Source organism: Mustela nivalis, assembly GCF_964662115.1.
Source record: "Mustela nivalis genome assembly, chromosome: Y".
In the NCBI taxonomy this organism is placed as follows: Eukaryota; Metazoa; Chordata; class Mammalia; order Carnivora; family Mustelidae; genus Mustela; species Mustela nivalis.
In genome coordinates this window covers 32,515,187-32,542,282 of record NC_139041.1, presented here as the reverse complement: position 1 = coordinate 32,542,282, position 27,096 = coordinate 32,515,187, and the positions used below count along the sequence as shown (strand labels likewise).

General features: G+C 47.6%; 1 protein-coding gene across 6 annotated transcripts in view; it reads left to right on the top strand.

Moving 5' to 3' along the window:
* Window positions 1-27,096, top strand: part of LOC309856867 (steryl-sulfatase-like) — a 490,902-nt gene that overhangs the window by 252,336 nt on the left and 211,470 nt on the right. For 5 of the 6 annotated variants that reach the window (XM_082718637.1, XM_082718643.1, XM_082718644.1 and 2 more), the window contains exon 10: window positions 17,940-18,025. In XM_082718637.1, the coding sequence (XP_082574763.1) occupies window positions 17,940-17,989 (50 nt within the window). In that variant the 3' untranslated portion in view covers window positions 17,990-18,025. Of the gene's footprint in view, window positions 1-17,939; window positions 18,026-23,757; window positions 24,006-27,096 lie in introns of those variants that run through there. The other variant, XM_082718636.1, reaches the window with a different exon arrangement.

Genomic DNA, 27,096 nt, shown 5'->3' with positions numbered 1-27,096 from the left:
ACAGAGAGCAGTTAATAGGAGAATAGTAGTTCATAGTAGAAACAGTAACAACAGAAGTTAATAGAAACAATATTGTTGCAATAGTTGTAACAATGGCAGTTAATAGTAGAAACAATATAAGAGGTAAAAATTGGGGGTCATCACACCTTAAGATATTTGGTAACCAAACACAATAGCGCAAGTGACATCATTTCAGTTGTGATTTGGGGGATCTTAGATCTGAAGGGGGGACGCAGGTGGGTCAAGTTGGCGTTGTAATTTTTTTAAAGGATTTATCTATTTTAGAGAGGGAAGGGAGGTAGGGGAAGAGGGACAGAGGGAGAAAGAGAAATTCTCAAGGAGGCCACCGTCTGAGCACAGAGCCTGACGCGGGACTTGATCCCATGACCTTGAGATCATGACGTTTGCCAGAACCAAGAGTCAGGCCCTCAACAGACTGAGCCACCCAGGTGCCCCGGCTCGTAATTAAAATAAATCAATCAATAAAAAGACAACAGTTGGCATTGAACCAAAAGCCATCTCGGCGACATCTCTGTAGAGACAGACACAAAAGCTGCAGACATCTTGGGTCTCGGAGTGGACACTGGAGGCATATTTTGTCAATCTTTAAAGCTGCAGGGTGGGAATCATCCAGCACTCCCTGAACCCATACGTTCCCTACCATTTGGATCATCCCTACCATTTGGACCATCACCCGTTGGAAGCAAGCAATGCCGTTACGGCCGGGTCGCTTTTTGCAGACTGTTCAGGAAATACATTTGCAGGTAGATGGGAACCTGGGTGCGGTGGATGGATGTGAATACGCCAGAGTCTTCTCAAAATGCGCCTCGCGAGAGGCATTATGTGTTTATGGAGACCTCCTCCTGGGAACCATCGACATAGCCCCTTGACACATTTCCCCGTAGAAGAGTACATTGTTCCACAGCCCAGAGTGGGGGTTGCTGGTAAGAGCCACAAAAACAACTGTATCTAGTTTTAACCTGGAGGCATTGAATGGAAGACCATTCCTCATGGGGAGGTGTCCTACAAAGGCTGGAAAATCCACCGTTGTAGGGTTCGCTGGTGAGTTTCAGAGTCTGAGCAGATGTCTCTCCTGGGCCACCACGGTGTGACCCTCTGCAGATATTTGCAGGTGCTGAGCTCAGCCCATGGAGGTGATGCAAAGACCAGTTTGCTGGCTCGGGCGTGCAGGATTCCTAGCGTTCTGTCGTAGTATCTACATGTGGGGATTCCACACTGGACCTTCGTAGCATAGAATTCACGCCATAGCTGGTGTCTACATAATCTACTCGTACGCAGCCTGTGGTTCTTGGGACAGAAAACATGCTTTGTGGCAATAACGGATTCCCTTTTTACGCGTTAACTGTGAGAAATCTCTTTCCCCAGCTGCTGGATTTGGTATATATCCAGATAATAATAATGTCTCTAGTAAGAAGTGATTTAATTGATGGGAAAATAACAGCCTTTCATCATTGGAAACGTCAAGATGAAACCAAATGAACCTCCCCAGATTTTCTTTGAACTGTCCAAAGTAGCGCAGACCTTCTAAACTATTTGGAAAGTTACGGAGATGCAGAGATGGGCCTTGATTCAAGAAAAGGTGACCCGTCTGAGGGAGGAGTTATAGGAGAATATGATGTGCCACTTACTGGATAATTCAGGGAAAGTGCTTGATTCCTGAGAAAACGTAACCTTTCAGAATTGACATGGAGAATGTAGGAAACTTTAAGCTTTAAAAACAAAACAGAACAAAACAAAAACAGAAACAATCTGGGTCGTTCAGTCAGTGAAGCGTCTGCCTTTGGCTCAGGTCATGATCCCAGGGTCCTGGGATGGAGCCCCGCGTCGGGCTCCCTGCTCCATGGAGCGCCTGCTTCTCCCCCTCCCTCTGCTGCTTCCCCTGCTTGTGCTCTCTCTCCCTCTCCAATAAACAAACAAAATCTTTAAAAAAAAAATACACTACTAACATACTTCATTTAGTAGATGCCTTAATGGCTGGTTTCTATGTACTTAGTTAAGAATTCCAGCATCATTTATGGCATTTCTAAGAGTGGGGATGGGCCCCCCACCTGGCAGCTTGTTAGAAACCGAAATCGTCAGAACCCCCCATCGGTCTCCCTGAACCGAGTACATTTGCTGCAGGGAGGAGGCCCAGAGGAATCTGTCATGTAAGCAGCTTTCCAGGTGGTCCTTCACGCAAGCTCGAGTTTGAGAAGCTCCCGTTTAAAATACCGGAGACCGCAGTGTAGGGGAGGAACGGAATTGTCTCTCTGCCTACCGCTCGGATGTCTTGGCTCACACCTGGTTACAAAAGGCAGATTAACAAGGGGAAAACAAAAAAGTGTATTAACATGCACACCTCCTGCTCGCACACACACACAGACACACGGGAGATCGTCAGGGAAAATGAGTTCCCCCGGGTGCCTTAGAGTTTCAGCTCTACAGCGTCTCCAAGGAACAGGGTACTGGGGAGAAATGGCAAAGGGAAACCGGGTAGGGCGTCACCGGGTCGGGGAAAAGGCTGGCCAGCGGCATTTGTCCTGTAGATGCCCCTGGTGCCTTCTTCAGGCTTGTGGGGTCTGAAGTCCTCAAAGAGACTTAACGTTTCTCCTTCCGGGGGAAGGGGGGTGAGGAGAGGCACCTTTGCAAATTCATGCCCGGCTTTTAGGCAAATAGGGAATCACCAGTAGCTTTTTTGGGGTTGCATATAGGCCATCTTCCAATAGAAAATATGTCAATGGTCAATTCATTTTATACACGAGTAGAATCGCAGGAATGAAAAGATGCGATGATAAAATTTAAAAGGACATAGAGTACTTTTCTTTATGAATACAGGTGGAACCTCTGCCTAAAATGTTGGCAGGTATTAGAGACGTACAGCTACAAAGAATGATACGATCAAGTACAATTTCATAAATGAACAAAGTTTCAACTTCAGGAATTATATCAATATAATTATGACCATAAAAGTGGGACGCGAGTCCTATCTATGGGATTACTATGCCTGTGGATGTCACGTAGACATTTGATAAGTACAGCAGCCCTTACCAACAAAAAAATCCAGGGGCGCCTGGGTGGCTCGGTCGAGTAGGCATCTCACTCTTGATCACCGCTCAGGTTTTGAGGTGGTGAGTTCAAGCCCTACTTCGTGCTGGGCGTGAGGAACTTAAAGAAAAAGGCAAAGAAAATCTAACTGAAACAGATAGAGAAACTGCTTATAAATGATAAATATTATTGACCCACAACAACAATCAAGTCTGATCGTGACTCTGGAAGATGTCTGTTCCATTTGGGTACAAGATGGTGACCTCAGTTTTAATCCCTCTTACTAAACTCTTTTTGTTTACTTTAGATAAGGAAACACGAAAGTCGATGATAAAAAAATCCTTTTATTATTATTTTTTTTTACAAAGATATTGTTTATTTATTTGTCACAGAGCACAAGCAGGAACCTGGGATCCTGACCTGAGCCACAGGCAGACGCTTAACCCACTGAGCCACCCAGGCGTCGCTGATAAAATTTCTTTTCATATGAAAATATGAGACAGAATTAATTTGCTCTTCAGTCTACTGGAGGAGAAGTAAAGGCAAAATGAAATTAAGTCCATCTTAAGCGAAAACAACATCAATACAGGTTAATCCACAAATCAATATTTTTGCTTCTCTGCAGGAGTCATAATTTCACCGAAAACAATGCAGAAAATTACCAGCTCCTAATAATGCTGATAATGATCACTTCATAGAAATAAATTGAGTAAGAAAGATTGAGAACGTGTATGCAGGAATCTGTGAAATCCCAAGGACAACATATCAAGCCCGAGCATTTATAGAGATAGTCCCTTGTCCTGCATTTGAATATTTAATTTTATAAAAGGCACAAACATGCAAATTGAAGGCATCCCAGTAAAATCCTAACGAGTGGGAGGAGTTGAGGAAAGGGATTAAATATTCATCATAATAATCTTTTGTGAGAAAGGACAGTGTTTGTACAGTGATGTCTGTGTGTACCTTACCAGAAGCCAAAACTTTCCATAAAGTTCCTGTTAAAGTAGATCATATCTTAACTATTAAAGCAGATACAATGTAACATTTTTAATCATCAAACTAGATAATGTTTAAACACTAGCACAGCTGAAAAAGTAGATGAATTTATTAAACAAGATACTACCAACAGATGTAGGAGTATCTGAATTTATATATGCCAGCCAATATTAAGTATGTAATGAATAATAAAGAATAAATATATATGGCATCAAGCCAACAGTGCAGCTCCGTAGGGAAAACACAAAATTAATTTATTTGGTAACTGATTCTGTCATCAGTGGCTCTCTATTTGGAATATGTTAAAAAAAAAAAAAAACCCTACCTTCAGTCATATTTATAAGCAAATTGCACAAGAGTTTAGTAATTAATGAAACATATATACTGTTAGAGGAAAACTGAGCAGACAAGTGTATCCTGGAGTTCACCTCATTACCAGACTTTCTGTTACCCGTGCGCATACATTTGCATTATTTTTAAGTCATTTTGGGGCTGTAAATGTGTAAATGTATCTAGTGGTGCATTCGACGAGAGGAAACATGTACCAAGCGTCATGCCTGCGTTCCAGAGCCAATAAGTTGTTAATTATTTATGAAAAGGGGACCCGTTATTTTTGTAAAATCGCAGGTGTACACAGTTCAGAAGAAGGACAGACGGACTTCGGGGTCAGCTGATACACAAAAATCTTAGTGAAAAGCCCACTCAGCGTGTCGTGCTGTCTGAAACGGTGTGGGCCATGGGATGTGTGCCTCTCGCATGACGTTTCCAGACTATCCCCCAAGGGGTTGAGCTCTGTGCAGACAAAGAACACGGAGTGGCTGGTTGCATAGATGCGTGTACCGGGTATTTGGGGCAGAGCAGACGTTCTAGGTGCAGAATTCCATCGGGAAGAGGATCCGATTCTAATGGTCACGTTCCTTTCAAAGCAGTGGATGTTAGCGCATCTGGGGCGCCGATCAAACAGAGATGAACACAGCCAAGGGACCCAGGACACTTGGCTCTTGTCGGGTTCATGGCGAAGGACCCTGCCTCTTGCAGCCGAAGCTGAGGCAAGGCTGGGTTTCAGGGTTTGAGGACGAGGCAGCAGGAGTGTCCTGTCGGGGGCAGGAGAAGAGGAAGCACTGGGTTGGCTCCCGCTGGGGGTCAAGGTGCTTGGCACATCTGGGCGGAGGAGGAATCTGAAGAGCTGTGCTTGCGGCTGACCTGGGGTCTGGAGGTCGCAGAGGGTGAGCTCCAAGGGGGATCAGCGGAGCTTTGTAGGATTTTCCCTAGAGTCCTGCATGGGACGGGGAATGCAGTGTGGGAGCTCCTGAGAGCTGAGTCAGGGTCTAGGGAAAGACTAGGGGACAGAGTTAGGTAAAGGGAGAATCACTGTGTCTTTGGGACACTGCGTCACGCGTGGTTGTACATTGCGGGGTCCCTGCCCATCGGTCTCTACCTCTGGACGACGTCGCCGCGGACACTCGGCTGTGCACCTGCGCGATCGCGTCCGCTCGGTCTCTACCCCCGGGGTCGTCCCCGCGGACACTCGGCTGTGCACCTGCTCGGTCCCGTCTCTCGGTCTCTACCTCTGGACGACGTCGCCGCAGACACTCGGCTGTGCACCTGCGCGATCGCGTCCGCTCGGTTCTACCCCCGGGGTCGTCCCCGCGGACACTCGGCTGTGCACCTGCTCGGTCCCGTCTCTCGGTCTCTACCCCCGGGGACGTCCCCGCGGACACTCGGCTGTGCACCTGCTCGGTCCCGTCCGCTCGGTCTCTACCCCCGGGGACGTCCCCGCGGACACTCGGCTGTGCACCTGCTCGGTCCCGTCCGCTCGGTCTCTACCCCCGGGGACGTCCCCGCAGACACTCGGCTGTGCACCTGCGCGGTCTCGTCCGCTCGGTCTCTACCCCCGGGGACGTCCTCACGGACACTCGGCTGTGCACCTGCTCGGTCCCGTCCGCTCGGTCTCTACCCCCGGGGACGTCCCCGCAGACACTCGGCTGTGCACCTGCGCGGTCTCGTCCGCTCGGTCTCTACCCCCGGGGACGTCCTCACGGACACTCGGCTGTGCACCTGCTCGGTCCCGTCCGCTCGGTCTCTACCCCCGGGGACGTCCTCACGGACACTCGGCTGTGCACCTGCGCGGTCCCGTCCGCTCGGTCTCTACCCCCGGGGACGTCCCCGCAGACACTCGGCTGTGTCCCTGCGCGGTCCCGTCCGCTCGGTCTCTACCCCCGGGGACGTCCCCGCGGACACTCGGCTGTGTCCCTGCGCGGTCCCGTCCGCTCGGTCTCTACCCCCGGGGACGTCCTCGCGGACACTCGGCTGTGCACCTGCTCGGTCCCGTCCGCTCGGTCTCTACCCCCGGGGACGTCCCCGCGGACACTCGGCTGTGCACCTGCGCGGTCCCGTCCGCTCGGTCTCTACCCCCGGGGACGTCCTCACGGACACTCGGCTGTGCACCTGCTCGGTCCCGTCCGCTCGGTCTCTACCCCCGGGGACGTCCCCGCGGACACTCGGCTGTGTCCCTGCGCGGTCCCGTCCGCTCGGTTCTACTCCCGGGGACGTCCTCACGGACACTCGGCTGTGCACCTGCTCGGTCCCGTCCGCTCGGTCTCTACCCCCGGGGACGTCCTCACGGACACTCGGCTGTGCACCTGCTCGGTCCCGTCCGCTCGGTCTCTACCCCCGGGGACGTCCTCACGGACACTCGGCTGTGCACCTGCTCGGTCCCGTCCGCTCGGTCTCTACCCCCGGGGACGTCCTCACGGACACTCGGCTGTGCACCTGCGCGATCGCGTCCGCTCGGTCTCTACCCCCGGGGACGTCCCCGCAGACACTCGGCTGTGTCCCTGCGCGGTCCCGTCCGCTCGGTCTCTACCCCCGGGGACGTCCCCGCGGACACTCGGCTGTGTCCCTGCGCGGTCCCGTCCGCTCGGTCTCTACCCCCGGGGACGTCCTCGCGGACACTCGGCTGTGCACCTGCTCGGTCCCGTCCGCTCGGTCTCTACCCCCGGGGACGTCCCCGCGGACACTCGGCTGTGCACCTGCGCGGTCCCGTCCGCTCGGTCTCTACCCCCGGGGACGTCCTCGCGGACACTCGGCTGTGCACCTGCTCGGTCCCGTCCGCTCGGTCTCTACCCTCGGGGACGTCCTCACGGACACTCGGCTGTGCACCTGCTCGGTCCCGTCCGCTCGGTCTCTACCCCCGGGGACGTCCTCACGGACACTCGGCTGTGTCCCTGCGCGGTCCCGTCCGCTTGGTCTCTACCCCCGGGGACGTCCTCACGGACACTCGGCTGTGCACCTGCTCGGTCCCGTCCGCTCGGTCTCTACCCCCGGGGACGTCCCCGCGGACACTCGGCTGTGTCCCTGCGCGGTCCCGTCCGCTCGCTTCTACCCCCGGGGACGTCCTCACGGACACTCGGCTGTGCACCTGCTCGGTCCCGTCCGCTCGGTCTCTACCGCCGGGCATGTCCCGCGGACACTCGGCTGTGCACCTGCTCGGTCCCGTCCGCTCGGTCTCTACCCCCAGGGTCGTCCCCGCGGACAGTCGGCTGTGCCCCTGCTCGGTCCCGTCCGCTCGGTCTCTACCCCCGGGGACGTCCCCGCGGACACTCGGCTGTGTCCCTGCGCGGTCCCGTCTCGCAGCCGCCGTTCTCTGCCGCGGGAACGGCGACTCGGTGCTGACTTGGCTCCGGCGGGCGTCAATGTCCGGCCACGGCGGGAGCAGATGCTGGGAAGAGTCGGGAGCCTCCGCCGCCGGCTCTTCGCCGCCGCTTGTGCGGTTTGGGCTCCACAGCGGTCAGCCCAGCGGAGCAGGTGTTTCCTCGGCCGTGACTCGGCGATCCACTGGTTTTCCTGGACCGCGGGGAATCGAGTCATCGGGGATCGATAGTTTTCCCTGGCCCAGCTCGATGGACTCGGTGATCCACTGCTCTTCCTGGCGTAGCCGTCGGCTCTCGGCGCTCAGCTGTGCGTCCTGGCGCCGCCCCGGCTCCCGCCTGCCCTGAGCTGACGGACGGACGCGCTACGGCGCTGTCGTCGCGCTGTTCGCTCGCGATGCCCGAGCCGCGCCCGCGGTCCGGGGCCGACGGTCTCTCCGCTGGGAACCCGGTCTGCCTGGACGGACGCGGTCCCTCCGCCTGAAGCCGGGTCGTCCGCTCTGTTCCCGGGAATGTCGCGGCCGCTGGTCGTGCAGGTGGACGGAGCTCGGCGCGCGCTCCTCGCGTGCTTCGGGGAAGGACGCGCCGGTTTTCCGCCGATCGGAGAGGATTTTCGTGTTACGGGGTCATTCGGCAGAATGGATGTGACCAGCTCTGTTGTCTGCAGGGACTCGGGCATCGACTATTTCTCCTCCTCTGATTCAGTCCACGACCCTGTACGCTGTGCTTGCTCGGTCATTGACTACGTCTCCTCCACCTGGTCGGTCATCGACTTTGTGTACTGCGCCGACTCGGTCATCGACTCGATGTCCTGCGCGTGATCGGTCATCGACTAGATCCTCGGGGCCTGCTCGATCATCGACTCTGTGTTTTGCGCCTGCTCGGTCATCGACTACATGTCCTGCACGTGATCGGTTATCGACTAGATACACTGCGCCTGGTCAGGCATCGACTATCTGTCCTGTGCCTGCTCGGTCATCGACTAGATGTCCTGCGCGTGATTGGTAATCGACTAGATCCACTGCGCCTTCTCGGGCATCGACTACCTGTCCTGCGCGAGATCGGTCATCGACTAGGTCCTCTCCGCCTGCTCGGTCATACATAGGTCTGCTGCACCCGCTCTGTCATCAACTAGGTTGTCTGCGCTGCTCGGTCATCGACTGTGTCCCCTGCGCTGGTTCCGTCATCAGCTTTTCCCTCTGAAATAACTGGACCTCCCTGGTATTTGCTGGACGCACTCGTCATCAGCCGTCTGCCCCAGGGAAAGCAATGACGTCATGCTCTAGTTCTCCCGACCGACTCAGTGATGCGCCCTGTCTCCTGTGCCCGCGTAGTCGTCAGCTGACTACTGATTCCGCGAGCGAGCTCGGTCGTCGACTCTTTTCCCTTGAGTTCTCTTCCGCTCCTTCCCCTGGAGCAGCTCATCCTCGTTGATCTGCCGTCTCCCCGGGTGACGACGTCATCCACGCTCTCCTGAACTCGGTCATCGACTGTGTGCCCTGGATGATCGGTCATCGACTCTTTTCCCTGCCTGAGTCAGTCTTGGATGGTGTCCCCTGGGCTGGCTTTGGGTCATAAACTGCTTTCCCTGCAGTGGGCGGGTGGCTCTTCCCCATGACTTACGGACTCATTCATTCACTGGCTTCCCAGACTCCGGGGTCGCTCACTGCCGTGTCTCCATCAGTCGCCTCTGGCAGCGTTCTGCCCACAGGCTGGGTTCTCTGGGCAGAGAGTCACCGCCCGCCCTTTCCGATCTTGTCCCTGGACTGTTGCTGTCACTGACGGTTTCCCCAGAAATAACTGGGTCATCGGCCTTTTCCCCTGGGCTGATTTGGTTCTCAGCTGTTTTTCCTAAAATAAATGGGCCATCCACTCTTTTCCCTGGAGTGACTCGTTCATTGACTCATTTCCCTGGAATACCTCCGTCATCGACTGATTGCCCTGGAGTGAGTTGGTCATTGACTGATTTTCCTGGAACAACTCGGTCCTCGACTCATTTCCCTTGGAGTGACTGAGTCATCGACTCATTGTCCTGGAATGACTCGGTCATCGACTCATTTCCCTGAAAGACTTGGTCATCGAATGATTTCCCTGGAGTCCTTTGGTCATTGACTAGTTTTCTTGGAATCACTCAGTCATCGACTGATTGCCCTGGAATGACTCAGTCATCGACTCGTTTCCCTGGAAAGACTCGGTCATCGACTGATTTCCCTGGAGTGCTTTGGTCATTGACTAGTTTTCCTGGAATCACTCAGTCATCGACTGATTGCCCTGGAATGACTCGGTCATTGACTCGTTTCCCTGGAAAGACTGGGTCATCGACTGATTTCCCTGGAGTTCTTTGGTCATTGACTAGTTTTCCTGGAATCACTCAGTCATCGACTGATTGCCCTGGAATGACTCAGTCATCGACTCGTTTCCCTGGAAAGACTCGGTCATCGACTGATTTCCCTGGAGTGCTTTGGTTACTGACTAGTTTTCCTGGAATCACTCAGTCATCGACTGATTGTCCTGGAATGACTCGGTCATTGACTCGTTTCCCTGGAGTGCTTCAGTCATTGACTAGTTTTCCTGGAATCACGCAGTCATCGACTGACTTCCGTGGAATGACTCAGTCATCAACTGATGTCCCTGGAATGACTCGGTCATCGATTCATTTCCCTGGAGTGACTCAGTCATCACTGATTGGCCTAGAATGGCTCAGTCATCTGCTGTTTATCCTAGAACGACTCGGTCATCTATCTTTTTCCTGGAGGTCTTTGGCTCTTTTCTGGAGTCCCTGATTCCTTGACCGGTTGTGTCCTTGGCTGTTCCCCTGGAGCGACTCCTTCACGCGCCCTTTCCCTGCCATAGTCCCTGACTGTTGTCCGTAGAATAACCTGGTCATCCCGTTCCAGTTTCCGGCAAGAACTCTCTGTCTGCTGTGACGTCATCGTGTGGTTTCTTTGGGGCGATTTGCTCACAGTCTAGATTTCCTTTTCTTGGCCCTTTCAGTCATTTTATCCAACTCTTTACATCAGCCGAGTCATCGGCTCTTTCCCGCTCCGACGCAGACTCTCCTGTTCGCTCTGTGACGTCTCCGACGCTTTATGCGGGAATGACTCGGTCATTGATTGTTTTTCCTGAAATGACTCGGTCATTGATTAATTTTCCTGAATGAGTCAGTCATCCCCTGGTTTTCCTAAATGAACTCCCGGAAGGCGTTGGTCGTCCACTGTGTTTCCTAAAATGACTTGGTTATCAGTCCTGGAGTGGCTTCATCATAGGCTGCTCTTCCTACATTGAAACAGTGATCAATTGTTTTTTCGGAATGACTCTGTCAATCCACTGCTTTTCCTTGAATGACTCTGTCATTGATTGTTTTTCCTAGAATAAATCAGTCATCGACTGGTTTTCCTAGAGTGAATAGGTCATCGACTATTTTTCCTGGATGGACTCTGTCCTTGACTAGTTTTCCTACAATGAGTAGGTCATCCACTGTTTTCCCTGGAATGGTTGGATCATCGACTGTTTTTCCTGGAGTGACTCTGTCATTGACTGGTTTTCCAGGAATGACTTGGTTATGCATTGTGGGTTGTGGCATGACTCTCTCATCCGCTATATACGCTTCGGTCACCGTGTCCTTTACAGTGTGTTCCGGGATGACTCGATGTGGTCCTGGGCAGGCCCTTGCACGTACTGGGTGTACCAGATTGACTGTGTCATCCACTCTGTGTCCTGGTTTGACTCGGTCATCCACTGTTTGTCCTGGTTTGACTCGGTCATCCACTGTGTGTTCTGGATTGTGGTTGTGGCATGACTCTGTCATCCGCTATATTCGCTTTGGTCACCATGGCCTTTACTGTGTTTTCTGCGATGATTCACTGTGTGTCCTGGGCTGGCCCTTCCATGTAGCGGGTGTAAAGGATTGACTTTCTCATCCACTGTATGTCCTGGGTTGACTCGGTCATCCACTGTGTGTCCTGAATTGACTTGGTCATCTACTGTGTGTCCTGGGTTGACTCGGTCATCCACTGTGTGTCCTGAATTGACTCGGTCATCTACTGTGTGTCCTGGATTGACTCGGTCATCCACTCTGTGTCCTGGATTGACTCTTCCATCCACTGTGTGTCCTGGATTGACTCTTCCATCCACTAATTTTCCTGGACCGACTCTGACATCGACTGCTTTTCCTGGCCAGAGGAAGATGGCCTCTAACTGTTTGGGTTGCAGGTGCTAAAGGCCTGTTTCCTGGGGGACTGAGCGCGTGCATTCATCCCTGGGTAGGCACACGTGCACACGCACACACACGCACGCACACACGCACACACTCATCTACTGCAGTCTGTGCCATCGAGAACCCCAGGAAGGCCCTCGCAAGGTGAGACTGATGCAGACGCTGAGTGTCCCCCAGCTTGCACAGTGCACAACGCTGTCCACTGTACGTGTGCTCGGCTCGTGCGGACCCTCGGGTTTCGGGGCTGCTTCTCCATCAGCTGAGGAAGGAGCGGCTCCTGCAGGTGCATGGCAGCTGCCTGTGCTCGGGTGCCGCATTCATATGAGGTTGCCCTTGGGTAGGAAGGACACAAGACTCTCAGGGGACCGTCGTGCAGACGCCTTCCCCTGCGCACCGGGCCAGGATGTCTCACCAAATAGGGGCACCACAGGGCGCAGCGGATTAAGCCTCGCACTCCCGGTTTTGGGTGAGGCCAGGATCCCGCGTGTGATGGGGGCATCCAGCCCCGCATCAGGCCTCACGCTCAGTGCGGGTCTGCGTGACTCCCTGTGTCGGCGTGCACTCCTGTCAGAAACTGCTCCATGTGTAAAAACAACATAAAACACCCCCAAAATCCGTCCTTGCCCTCTTCTTTGGTCCCGCGCGAACTTCCACGTCCTTTGATCTAAGTCCGGACAGTCGTTTGTGATCGTTTCTCTATGCAGATTACAGGAATTATAGAAATTAAGTCAGAGCGTGGAGATCATGGTAATTCTGGAAATTAAGTCACCGAAGGGCACAACTGTATGATTTTGAATCTTCCTGTTCATGTATGTTTGTCCATTTCTTCAGTTTACTTTTCAGAGATCTGTAAAGTCTTTCATTTATGGATTTCTTTCTGCACATCTCTTTTTTAAGGTTATTTGTGTTTTTTTTTTAAAGATTTTATTTATTTATATGACAGAGAGAGAAATCACAAGCAGGCAGAGAAGCAGGCAGAGAGAGAGGAGGAAGCAGGCTCCCCGCTGAGCAGAGAGCCCGATGCGGGGCTCGATCCCAGGACCCTGAGATCATGACCTGAGCCAAAGGCAGAGAAGCTCAACCCACTGAGATACCCAGGCGTCCCTTTTAAAGTTATTCTTAAGTATATTATCTTTCTTGGGTTTTTTTTTATTTGCATAGAGTTTTTTCCTACATCAAATTTGGGATACATTGATTACTTCTGTATGTTACTTCTTCGACTGGATTATTCTATAGATTAAGTTACTGGGATCATTGGTTCTCTACCATTTGCAAAACAACTTCGATTTCTTCCCTCACCTCCCCAATCCTTACGCCTCTAATTGTCTTATTCCTTTCTCTGTGCATGAGCAAACACCTCCGACATGATGGTGCATATCTACACAGATGTTTTGGATCCTTGCATGTTTTGGTTGAATCCTTCTTGGTCATGGCACGTTTTTCAACCCGGTCATAGATTGTTTCAGGATATCTTATTTACTATTTAAACGGGAGTGTTTGTAACTAATAGGAGTCTGACACTTTTTCATTAGAAACTGACACACATTTTGAGTTAGAATGTGGACTCTTTCATTACAGCATCAGAAAATGACATAGCTTTCAGTTGTGTGTAAAGTTGACATATTAACGTAAAAATCTTTTATTGCTCTTACAAATGTTTTCAATTACATCTCGGTATCAGAGGCTGACAACGATTATCCTTTTTAAAGTATATAAGTAAACACTTCAACAACTGAAAAATGTACATTATTATGTTTTCTTCCTTGAAAGAGTATTTATATTTCATCTGGGCCAAGAATCTTATCCTCAACACAAGAGGTTTTTCTGAAAATGTTGATCGTATCAGTATCCTTCTTTACGACCACATTTGTGGATAAACGGAAAAGTGACTTTTATTCCTAATTTCTGAAACAGTAGTTACTTGTGTAGCCCCTTTTTCCGAGTTACTGTATTTTTATTACAATGTATCAAAACATAAATATTTTATTACAATGTATGAAAACATAAAAATAAATATATTTTATAACGGGCGTTTTTATGAGGGATATGTGGGGACGATAAAATAATAGGTCAGCATGAATAGGTTCCAATATTCTCCCGGCCCCGTCGTTGCGCTTTGAACTCATCATTTAGGCACCAAACAATGCCACCAGCCCTAGAATAAATGCTAACACCACAGCCAGTCATTTGACCCAAGACGTTGACCAGTGATCTTTAATCTGGGGTAATCACTACCCAGTGTGTACAAACCACACTCAGGAGGCGTATGGTTTCAATTCTTTTGTTAAAGTCTGGAGGACAGGCCTCTCACACTTGCCTCAGTTCTGTCTGACATTGAACCCGTAGACTCACGGTTTTTACCTGATTACATTATGGTTGGGTTTTACTATCATGGAAGTATACATATAACTAAACTAACTATAACATATAACTAAACTATCTGTATAAACTATCTATCTATATATATATATAAAATATACTTACTATATATATTATAGAAGCTATATATAATCTATATATGTAAACTATATATATGATATATATATATATATATATTATATATATAACATATAACTAAACTATTACAAAAAATGTAGATTATTGGAATGAACTTTAGAAGGTACTATGTGTTTTATTTGTGTGTGTATGTGTCTGTGCCTATGATGCCGATTGAGGTTTAGAGTGTAAAGCTTGAATAATGGAAACGTTCTAGATGGTCATTATCATTGTTAGAGAAAAGTTTATAAGGCAAATATGATTAACAGAGACAAAGGACACTGAATAATACAAAACAAGATATTCAACTAAGAAAATACTCAAAAGTCTTAACTTGGGGCACCTGGGTGGCTCAGTGGGTTAAAGCCTCTGCCTTCAGCTCAGGTCAAGATCCCAGGGGCCTGGGATTGAGCCCCGCATCGGGCTCTCTGTTCAGCAGGGAGCCTGCTTCCCTCTCTCTCTGCCTGCCTCTCTGCCTATTTGTGATTTCTGTCTGTCAAATTAATGAGTAAAATCTTTTTAAAAAAGTCTAAACTTGTATGCAACGAACAATTTTACTAAAAACAAGAAAATTGGGGCCCCCAGATGGCTTAGTCAGTGAGCTGTCTGCCTTCGGCTTGGGTCATGATCTCCAGGTCCTGGGCTCGAGCCCCACATCAGCCTTCCTGTTCAGTGGGAAACCTGCTTCTCTCTGTCCTTTTGCCCCTCCCCATTACTCATTTCCTTTCTTTTTCTCTCAAATAAAGAAGACTTTAAAAAACTAAATACAAGAAGATCAAAGTGCCATAGTAACTAAAAGAACAAGAAAAAAGCAAAAAAAAAAATTGAAAAAAGTAGAGCAAGGGAGATTAAAGCAAAATATATCGATAATTTAAACAGCACAATTAACAGGTGGTAAAATAGATACATAATAAAACTTTTCCCCATTGATAGGAGAGTACACAGAGTATTCAAATAAGAAACATGATGAATGTATCCCCGCGCCATGACGTGTCTCAGTACAATAAGCGTATGCCGTCCCCCTCTCTGAACATGAAGAAATTAAATTTGAAATCAAGTTAAAATACAACTGGAATCCCACATTGTTCACAATTAAAATGTAATTCTTTTTAAAAATTTAACTTGGGGCCCCTGGGTGGCTCAGTGGGTTGGGCGCCTGCCGAAGGGCTCAGATCATGGTCCGCAGGTCCTGGGATTGATGTCCTAGTTGAGCTCTCGTCTCAGTGGGCACCTGCTTCTCCCTTTCTTTGCCACTCCCCTGGCTTATACTCTCTTTCTCTCTCTCTGATAAATAAAAAAAATCTTTAAAAAATTAAATTCTTTAAAAAAATAAATAAAAAGATTTATCGTGTTGATTTGAGAGCGTGAGTACGAATTGGGGGAGGGGAGATGAAGAGAGAAATCTCAACCTGACTTTGCACTGAACGTGGAAATGGACTTGATACTTGGTCTCACAACCCCAAGATCATGACCTGAGCCAGAAAGCAAGAGTCACATGCTTAGCCGGCTGTGCCACCCAGGCACCCCTAAAATGTAATTCCAAATATTAATACTTTAGGGAAGAAAGGTTACGTGAAAATGAGAAAATAGGACTCAACCAATGTGTTAGGTATGAACATCCATGAAATACTGCTAAAATGAGAATAATCCTGTTGACCCAAGGGAGATTAATAGTCCAAAATATTTACATAGGGTACAGGTTAGAGAAGTTTAAAGATAAGGAAGTATTCTTCCAGTGTAAGAATACAGAAAATGAAAAAAACAAGAGAAGATGACAAAAGGACATTGGGGCACGAATCTTTTACGCATACTCTACACAACTGTGTCTTCTGTTCTTTGACACTGTAGGAACCAAGCAGATGGTAGACAGTAAGCGTAGAACCCAGGGCACTTTGTGTCTTTTTTTTTTTTTTTTTTTTTCACTTTGTGTCTTTCATCTGCATACGGTGAATTACTCACCCGTCCTTGGTTGAGTCCACAACAGTTTGGGAAATGGGATGGAGGTTCTGTTCTTCCTAAAATTCTCAGTTCTTCAAGGTTTCCTCACTTCCCACCCATGATTTTAGGTGCCCAGAAGCTTGGTCCAGGAAGCAGGACATTTGCTGGGTGGCAGTATGTTTAGCTTGTATATTTAGCTTGGGACACCAGATGACCCAGCCTTGCACATACTTTGGCAAAGCCAGAAGAACAAGCGAGTCATGCTGTCTTCCACGCAGTGCCGGCATGGGTGGGTTTCAACGGAATGATCCTCTGTGCATAGACACAGGCAGGAGATGAAGATGGAGTTAGTGGCTGGACTGTCCCACCACTATGTGCCCTAGCTGGGTCATCCCAAAGAGCCCATTTTTTCAAGCCTACCAAGCAGCCATCCTCAATGACTGAGGAGTCGGTGTGAAGGTGAATGCGTGTAGGTGACGTCAGAGCAGAGCCCCTAATGGGCTGGAGAGGCTCCGTGGCGTGTGATCTGCTGATGAGAAGTCTGTGCCCTCTCAGCGGCGAGCTCTTAGGGGTTCCTCTCATGGGACACTTTGGAAAGCCATGTGGCGAGACTGAAGGAAGCCTGTGATCGCCGGCAGCCCTACTCCTGGTGCAGAGGAAATTTCATGTGGGTGCAGATGAAGACATTAGCGTACTTTGTCCCCGATAGGTTGCCAGGTGGGACATTTCGAACAGCCAACTGCTCGAGAGATCAAAGTGAAAGGAAAAATTACAGTGAAAGGAAGCAGGAGCTCTCCGTGGGCAGAGACAGACCGGCGAACCCGAACTGAGCAGTAAATGTGACAAAAATTTCTGGAAGCAAGAACCACCACCAGCATACGTGTCTGTTTTCTCTCTGCTCATAATTTCCATCATGGCAAAGTCTTGTAGGGTGTGTCGAAAGGGGAATGCACGTCCCAGTCATCGATCAGGGGAAGAGGACATCATTTCCAGGCCAGAGCTCATTTTCCAGATCAGCTTAGAATCGTGGTCATTTTTAATCAACTAAAAAATGGCGGAATACATTATTAAACCTGGTAGAAGCCGTGGGATATTCCACATAATGTGTTTACTAAGCTGGAAGAGGGGAAGAGACTCCTGAAAATCAAATGTGCAACTTCCCTTACTGTATATTTTCCGGCGAGGAAGTCTCGATAGCTTAGAATTTGGATATTACACATGATTCATGAGATTTTGTGTGGTTTTTTTTCCTTCTCATCTATAATATGTGACTCTCTATTTTTCTCATCCTGAGACTCATGCCCAGAAAGTCAATCTGTTGTTTTATATTCCTTTCAGCTGCCAAGAAAAAGAAAAATGCACTTTTACCTTCTGTTAAAAATCTGTAGAATTTTCACACACAGTGGATTTAAAAAAAAAAAAAATTCCTCCCAATTCAATAGTTCCTACGAGAACGATGTATTCATTAACCAGGATGACACAGAGCAGAAATGTTGTTGATGGTTTTTAATTAACATGGTTTTTAATTTTATATCCTGGGTTTCTCAGTGTTTGTTTTCAAAGATTTCATTTCTAACAAATGTCTTCTCCCGACCTAGGGCTCGAACTCACAGTTCCAAGATTAAGAGTGGTACACACCAGTGACTGAGCCAGCAGGGTGCCCCCTGGGTTTCTCAGTTTGAAAGTAAGTGGAAATGTTGAAAGATCCTACCCTAATATTGCTGTAAACACTTTGCTAACAGTTTATTTTCAAATCAGGGTAAGTTGGCTACGAATGTGTCTAATTCTTCTAATGCACAAAGTGCTTGAAAACTAATGGTAGAATCAAGGTCTACATATATGAAAATATATCGGGATTATACCCTGTAGATGATAAAAATAAGACATGCTCATGTAAGAGGAGTGACTTTTACTAATCCTAGTAAGAGCGGCGGAGATCCATTTGTACATACATGGAGAGAAAACGTGAAATCTAGGACTTAATGACCCTCATGATCTTGGTCAGCTTTGGGGCCGACAACTTGTGAAATGTTAACATTGGCAACATTGACAAAAACATTGAGAACACACGGGGCAACTCAAGAGCTCTGTTAAGTGTTTGTTGCCCTAATTTTGTCAATTATGAGATGTTCAAATAGTTTGTAAGACGACTAGAGTCTGCCTCGTCAACAGGATTATTCTCAGACGAAAGTTCTCCCATCTGGGTGTGTACTATACGTCCTCCGCAGACGTCCGGGCATAAAGCCCACTTTCATGAGTAGTACTTCAAGTGCCTACTCCAGGCAGATCCTTGTAAAGAGAAAAAAAAAATTCTTTAAATTTTAATGTCACAGATTTTGATTTAAACTCTAATTTTTTTTTTTTTTTTTTTTTTTTTTGGACTGTGGAATGATAGAAGCCACTCAAGCTCTTTAGAGAATACCCAAGTCAAACTCATTTGGTGAGAGTTTGCCAAGCCTTGACTCTGATAATAAAATGATTATGGTAATTAAAGCTACTGTTCCTTCCACATACATATATGTAACAGTCTGATGGGCCAGGCACTTATACTGCGTGATACAAATAAGCATAGTAGGAAAAATATATACACCGTCACTTGCCTTCTGTATGTGTTTGTGTGTTTGCTCAGAGCTGCAGTACGTGCACTTAACTTGTGCCAGGTCCAATGGATGTAAAGACCAAGATTACAAAAGTGAGGAGAAAGCCAGTTCTCTGGGAGAAGATAGTCTATTGGGATAGGTTGGTTGGGCAGTTCCTCCAGCAGAGGAAATTGCATGAGCAAAGACCCTGGGCAGGAAATTCCAGACCCAGGCGAGGCAGCAGTGTTACGAATTTCTGTGTCTATCCTAGAACTTAGAAGTTCCTAGAGGCTCTTATGTGGGAATTGGACTTACATCAGACTTTCTAACTGAGGACAGGCTCGGATGGATTTGAGAGACAAAGACCAGGAGGGGATGGATTTGAGGGACAGACAAAGACCAGGACGGGATGGATTTGAGGGACAGTCAAAGACCAGTCAACTTGGTGGTTCTCATAGGTCTGTAGAACTAGGAGGTGCAGAGCACATGCGTAAACTTATACCCTTGGGGACGGCAGCCAGCACCCTTTAATGCACTTAAATGAGGTCTTTTCTGATCACAGAATCTTGCTTTGGGTTGAGTCGCAAAATCCAATGGCGACAACAGAAACCATTGTCCATTGCTTGGTGTCTGTTTCTGAAGCACTATTCAAGTCTGTTGCTACTGTTCTTCAGCCCCTTTTCAAGATAATTATCTCTTTCTATACCTCCATACCAGCCCAGAACTCACCCACCCATGTTATCAGGGTACCTATAATTTACCCTGTAATGGAGAGGGAAAGGGGAGGTGTGGGCTCTGCATGCTAGCATCTGTACATCTCTCTCGAGCTGGAATATAGACCTATTCTCCCCATTAAATATGAGTAACGAGCTAAATTGTATGGTGCTGGCAAGAGCAGTCCTGATGTACATAAACAAGAAAGCAGTACTTCTGAGGACATTCATAGAACCCTGGAATCTGTACATTGACACCAAAAGAATACCTATTTAGGGGTGTATGAGTGGCTCCATCTTCAACGTCCAACTCTAGGTTTGAGCTCAGGTCGTGATCTCAGGGTCGTGGGATGGAGCGCCACATCGGGCTCCCTGCTCCGGGCAGAGTCTGAGATTTTTCTCTCCATCTCCCTCTTGTCCTCCTGTGTGTGCACATGCTCTCTGTCTGTCTCAAATAAAGAAATGAATCTTTTTTTTTTTTTTTTAAAGAATATCAACCTAAAAGCACAGATGTGTTTTTAAAAAGAATTCTAATAATTAGGGACAAGATTTCATGCAGTTTCTGAAAGACTTCTCCTGTTGGGTGGGGAGAAGCAATGACTGATTTGCAACTAGAATTTGATTCTCTCCGCAGACCTTTATGGAATGTTACGGTTTTTGCTTGTTAGGAATTTGAAGACTCTTTGAATGCTGATTTTCTTTCTTGTTCGTCTTGGCTTCTGATACAGCCACAGGCCTAAGGAATGTCGGGTACATAGATCGACTTGTTGTATTTTTTTCATTGCTTCTCGTTGATGGCCTAACCCCTGGTTAGCCAAAGGAATTGGACAGCATGCCAGTGCCTAACTCGCAGACCTAGTTCTACTGATGTGCACGTGTTGCTTTAATGATTCATGGAGGGGATTGGTCCTGTCTGTCATTCTCCAGCTGACTAATTTATTGAACATGTCTCTGGGTTAAGTCTTCTTATCTGTAAAATGGTGAAAATAGTACCAGCCATACTAGGGAGTTGTTCTAAGGACAAGAGACCTGAGAAATGTAAAAATCCTAGCTCATTATAAGTAGACCCTACATGGTAGAGTTGTTACCAACCTCTCTGCAAGCAGAGAAATGGCACAACTAAGTTATTGCTTATGATCTTAGAATATGCACACGATTTTCCAGTATAATGCCTAAAAAAGAGGCATTCATAGGTTTATCCACCACGACAATCTCAGTTGGATTGGAGGTAGTATTTTGAGTGACCCATCCTTCGGAGATATTTCAAATTTCTTAAATAATGTGATGGACGGATACCCTTGGGTGTCTGTTTTCCATCCACGTGGATCAATTGAAGGTACTGGATTCAAGAGGAGAATGGGCCATGGTCTTCAAAGGGAGGGACTCTCTGTACCGTCGGGGATGTCCCAAATTCCTTCCTAGCACAATGCCTGGCTGACGGTGGGAATCGCTAAATGTCACGCCCTCCCCTTCTCTTTCTTTCCTGCTCCTTCTTTTTTTGCATCCTCCTCCGTGATTATAACTACCCCTAGGAGAGCCATCAAGAGGCCACAAAGACCCTGCCTTACCTTGGGCATTTCCTTATCATAACGGCAGTGTTCATCCAGTGCAATGAATAGCAATCTTTAAAAAACAAACAAACAAAACCCATTTTAGCACCGAAGTTCTGAAGCCGTCTCTAAAGACTCAGAGAGAACAAAAACGGCCAAACTTCTTCTCTAGACGGATCAAAGTAAACAGATGAGGTCTGCGTTTTCCATCCCACGGGAACAGATTTTTTCCAGCAAGCACTGAAGACATCAGCCCTGATGGTCCTGGTGAATAGCGTGCTGTATTGCGCAGTGTGTGTGGTCAGTAAAAGTGAATGGATGGAGGGCTTTGGGTGGCTTCATTGGTTAGACGTCCACCTCTTGATTTCGACTCATGTCATGATCTTCGGGGTGTGGGACTGAGCCTGACATTAGGCTCCATGCTCGATATGGAGTCTGTTTGGGGTTCGCTCCCTCTACCCTCCCCCCTTCAATCACACATACTCTCTCTCTCTCTCAAATAAATAAAATAAATCTTTTTTAAAAAAGTGAGCACATGATTGAGATTGCAGAAGAATGTTCTGAAGGTCTAGGTTGTCATTGAAGGTTGAAGGTTCAAGGTAGGGGAGGGACCCATTTACCGAGAATACCTTTGTTCCTTTGGCTAGGGGACCCCATATTTATTTTTATTCGATCCATTTTTAGATGTTCTTTAGCTACAATGTCTGTAGCCACCTCGTCCCTCCTCAGCAGCTGGAGGAACGTGCTTGGATCCATGCCTGTGATGATGACCGAAAGGTGTTGTGGGAGGTGGAAAAAGTCAGGGACCTGAGGAACCGAAACGGTAGCTCCGAATAGGTTCGAACGTAGAAGGGTCCAGAGCAGGGAAGGTGATGGAGAGTTTGACTGCCTTAAATGCTAGGCTGACCGTTTCAAATGAAATCTGACCTATGGGTTTAGACGAGATCTGGTGTGTTCAGGGTGGTATGGCCGTCGAAGACCTACGGGGTTTAGATAGAGCTTCTTTTGGCTTCCCGGTAAAATAAGGAAAGCAAAGACAAGGGACGGACCCCACAGACTCTGCACTGTCTGTCTGTGATCACCCTGGGTTTCCCACAGATCTCGATATCTGATTGCTACTCAATAAATACTTTTGAAACCATGAGCACATTCAGCTGGAGATACCAGGTTGAGCCAGCAGTGATTGGGCAGTGGAGGGAATTTAGTTGTGGGGGTCTACGGGTACCCGTTATGCGTGTGATCGTTGTATAGACGTTCTCTGTGTTTCTAATGCTCGTTCTACGCTTCCTGATATTGTCTTTGTATCTTAATCTCTTTGCTTGGAATACTTCACGTCCCCTTCTCAGAGGGCTGAGGAGCTGGTGTCCCATCCTGGGGCCATAACTTGGAGAAGACCACTGAACCCACTTGTATCCTCCCTAGGATATTACATCCAAGAGAGAACTCACCTTCTCTCTTGGAGAACACCAGGTGTGTGTGTGTGTGTGTGTATGTGTGTGTGTTTGCTTTCTTACATCTTCACATTAGACTGTATCCATGCAAGGAAATGTAAACAATTCAGCCATGAGTGTCCGTGAAATAATTTGCAACAACATGAAGGGACGGTGGGTGTTTTGTTTAATTGTTCTTGGATATGTAGGCCAAGCCCAGGATTCTGGTGCAAAGAATAACGTTCTCCTGGGTTCGAGGGGGTGTGTCTTGAGAAGAACTGTCTCCAGTGCAGATGAGAATATCAGGGAAGATCTTCCAGTCCTGACTTGAGAAAATCTAGTTTAACATAATCACACTGGATTTGTCTGTGTATGTTAGGATAAAAGCCCTACACAGACCTATAATTTATCACTCGTTACTTTGCTAGCTGCTGGAGTATTCCAGGGGGGGAAAAATGGAATGAAATCCAGTCAAAGTAGGAAAGCTCTGGAACGTAGCAAGAATGACAATGTTGGGTCACGGTGGGCTCTCATGGTCACCTCCTTCCACTGGTCTCATGGTCCAGTCCTTTGGGAAAGGCACAGTATGGTGAACATGGCCAAACACACTTGAGTCTTGGTCAGTGGGAGCAAAGAAATGGGTGTGTTTGTTCATGCAAAGAATGATAAGAAGCAGAGTGAGGCTCTCAGAACCCCTAGGAGTGCTGGCTTTGCATGTACCCCTGTAAGACTTAGAGCCCAGGAGACTCTTGCCCCCTTCCCAAATTTGTCTTGTTTCATCCTAGCAGTGCATGAAGTTGATCTGTCCTGCAACCCACTGCCAATACTTCCAATAAAAGATATCTCCCATCATATTGAATGACAAGTGGAAGCTAGTCTTAAAAAAATGATTTCAGAGGACAACGACTTGGTTTCCAAACAGCTTGCAAATGTTCTCCTAATACCGACGGGACAATGAGTTAGTTATTTGCTGCTGGAATTCCCCAGGGCCTCATGCATTGTGTGGAGTAATTCTTTTAGGAGAGCTATGACTGAAGTCTTTGAAAAAGGAAAAACAAGGTTTCCTGATAAACTCTGGCCAGTCCCACCTGCCCTCTGGATGCGGCCCAAACAAGACATATCGTTCCCGATGGCTGTTTTGCAGGGGCCGGCCCATAGCTGTGTCTTTTGTCAGATCGCCATTTCCTGCCAAGACCTCGAAGGAAGACGTGTCCTTACTGAACCAAAGGCGTCGAGTGTTGGCACAACCGTTTATTTAAAACTTAAACACATTAGTGATTTACACCTCCTAATGCCTCATATTTCACAACCACCTTCACAGCAACCTTCAAAATTTGGTTGTTCACAAATTTTGTTTGTTCACAACACCCTTTAAAATTTGGTTGCCTGTTGAGAAATCTGACCCAGTCATTTTGGGGGAAAAAAAAATAGCACCTCATCTTCTACGGTGGATATGTCTTCTGATTTTTGTAGCGAGTCCAATCTTCCTTCAAAAAAAAAAAAAGGCATAAAAATGAAATTAGACATTTGTTGAATGTGGGAGATAATTTTCACAGACGGAAATGGTGTGAATGAGATGCAAGCAGATGGTAAGACGGTGTGGCTGCTTGCCCGCTCTGTCGATGGCACAGAAGTCGTGTCAAGGTGAATGGGGTAGTGAAAATAGGAATGTCCTCATCCTCTTTCTGCCAGAAAAGCCAACTGACTCCTCTGACTCTTATCTTCATCAGCTTGAAGGGAAAGTTCCCGAGGGATGAGTTTACACGTTGCAACGGTGTTGAAATCCAAAACAAAACAAATAAAACCTAGTCCTTCTTCTCTGTTTTCCCATATAAGAGAGGAACCAAAATGAAGTGTTTTCTCTTTGAGGGGACGTCTAGAGAGCAGATCCTGAAGTGCAGGAGAGCAGTGTTGTCCTCTCGGGGGACGTTTGGTGATCCCTGGAGACCTTTCTGGTCGCTCCAAGTTGCAGGGGGAGGGGCAGCGTGTGTGTGACTTGCCTCTCGTGGTCAGAGGTCGTGGATACTGCTGGGACCCTAACCGAGCACAGGTTGTAGCTCCACTCCCCCGCTAGCACAGCAAAGACAAAGATTCAGCCCAGAGGTACTCTGGTTTGCAGAACGGAGAGGAAGAGGTCTTGCTTCAGAACCTTCATGGTCACAAACCGGGCGCCTACCACTTCCTTCCACGTCCTGCCCATGGACACTAAGTGCTCGGTGTAGGGGCATGACTGGCGCTGGAGACTGAGGTCGGTTCCCCCTTTCCCCGAGAAACACTGAAGAAACAAACATCCTAAACCCCACGGAGCCACGGTATATCGTAGAGTAAATCGAGAAGGTGCCAGGTTTCATAACTTATGTCTAGCAAATGCGTGCTTTATCTGTTTACGGACACAAGGAAGTTGCTTCTTTTATGTCGGGGGAAAAAAAGTAGCTTATATAATCCAAACAAATTGTTCTCTTAAAAAAAAAAAATTAGCTCTCTATTGTTGTTCATGAAAGAAGCTGCCTCTGCTTTTCCTCCGTTCTCAATTTTCTGCTCATTCCTTTGTCTCCCTCTCTGCCGTAGGTTGGCTGTGGTCACCCCCATTTAGTGTATTTATGTGAGCAACGCAAACATCTCTAATTCCTCTCTGTCTCGTAAAGTCGTTTGAGTTTCTGAGGATAGCTTAATTGCCCGAGTAGCAATTAAGATTTTAGCTATCAATTTGGCCGTTTTTCTCTCAAGGGCAGATACCAAAAGCTCAATTCCCCAACTTTATCCCAGAAACATACAAAATGGGGATCGTCCGTCGTGATTATCCCGGCCAGTCGCTTCTCTTTGGAGGTCCCCAAAGGGAAAACACAGCCATTGTTTGGCTTTAAATCTACCACCAGCAAGTTAGTGGCCGTGAGAGGTGGGTTGTTAGTCTGTAGTATTAACACACGTAGCACTCATGGTTGCTTACAGCCCTGGAAGCATCGTCTCTTCATGTTTTCGCATCCCCGTTGCAAATTCCGACTCCGTGTCAGTAGATGTTGCTAAGCAAATGATACAAGGGAAACCCACTTGTAGCCTCTTCCACGAGTGAGGTGCAGACTTGGTTTTCATGGACCACCGTGGTGGCTGCTGAAAGCTATTTCCTGATGACACCATGGAGTTCCTCCTACATCTGGCTGCTTCTTTGTTGTTGTTCTGGGAGTTTTCTGTTGGAAATACATCTAGGGGTCTACGTTTAGGTCCCTTCTAGAGTCTAAGCTATGTGGCTCTCCCACGACATTCTTTGTGCTTCCATTTCCTCAAGTCGATTGCGTTACCGGAAAGTAAGCGTCTTCTCCAACTGGAGCTAGAACGATGTGTACGGTAGCAATGCTAGAAAAAGGAAAGTCTACTGAATGCTTATGATGATGTTAATAAACTGAGTCTTACTTCTTGTATGTTAACTTTGCCCTTTGGGCTCTTGGACTCGGTTATAGGAGTCAAACCGTTTCGTGGTTGGAAGTACCTTATAGGGTTGAGCCTGGCTGCATGTACTGCCTAGTGCCCTACAGACCGCATGAGATGCTCCTCCAAGGCCCAGAGTATATGCCAGTACTACAGAGGAAGACACTTTCTACTCCGCGATTCTCTCTTTGCATTACCTACCTGCAGAATGCAGAGTTCACAGACAGAGGTGTGTGTGTATGAGACACTGGTTGCTTTTTACCCCGTATGTATTCATAATGAGTAGTTCACTGAACGGGATGGGGATTTTGTTTTTTTAACATGAACAAAATTATTATTTCAGCATCTAAGGAGATACTTTCTAAAACCTTCATTTTTACTTTTTAGTTTTTAAAAATATTTTATGTATGTATTTTCGAGAGGCAGAGAGCGAGAGAGAAGCAGAGGGAAAGGGACAAGCAGATTCCCCGCTGAGCACAGAGCCTGATGTGGGGCTCGATCCTACAACCCCGTGATCCTGACCTGAGCCGAAATCAAGGCTTGGATGGTCCACCAGCTGAGCCACCCAGATGCCCCTAAAACCTTTACAGTTAAAGGGACATTTACTATTTCCTACTTGCATTACTTGCCTCTCTCATCAACAAAGTAAGAGTTTGGTCAATATACTTTGATCCTTATCCTGCCCGTTGGCCTTATATGGAATCACCAACCAACCAAGATCCCAGCTTTGCTTTCCAAAGACCTAGAGGAAATAGCTCCTTGAAGGAAATGAGAGTCACACAAAAAGAAACGAAGAAGCCAGTAAGAAACACACTACCGAGGATTTGCAAGTCAGGTGTACATGAAGATCGTGGAATTTTGATGCCCTCTTTAGCTACTTAAGGCTTCCTTCCTTCTACATTTTCTTTTGATTTGAAAAGGTTTTTTTGGTTTTGGGTTTTTATCAGGGTATGACGTTGGCTTCCCGGAGTGGTGCTCCCATGTGGTAAGTGAAAACATCAATGCATGGAGGGGATACCCAGATGAGTTGGGTCCCTATGAGACACTGCTACCAGGACTT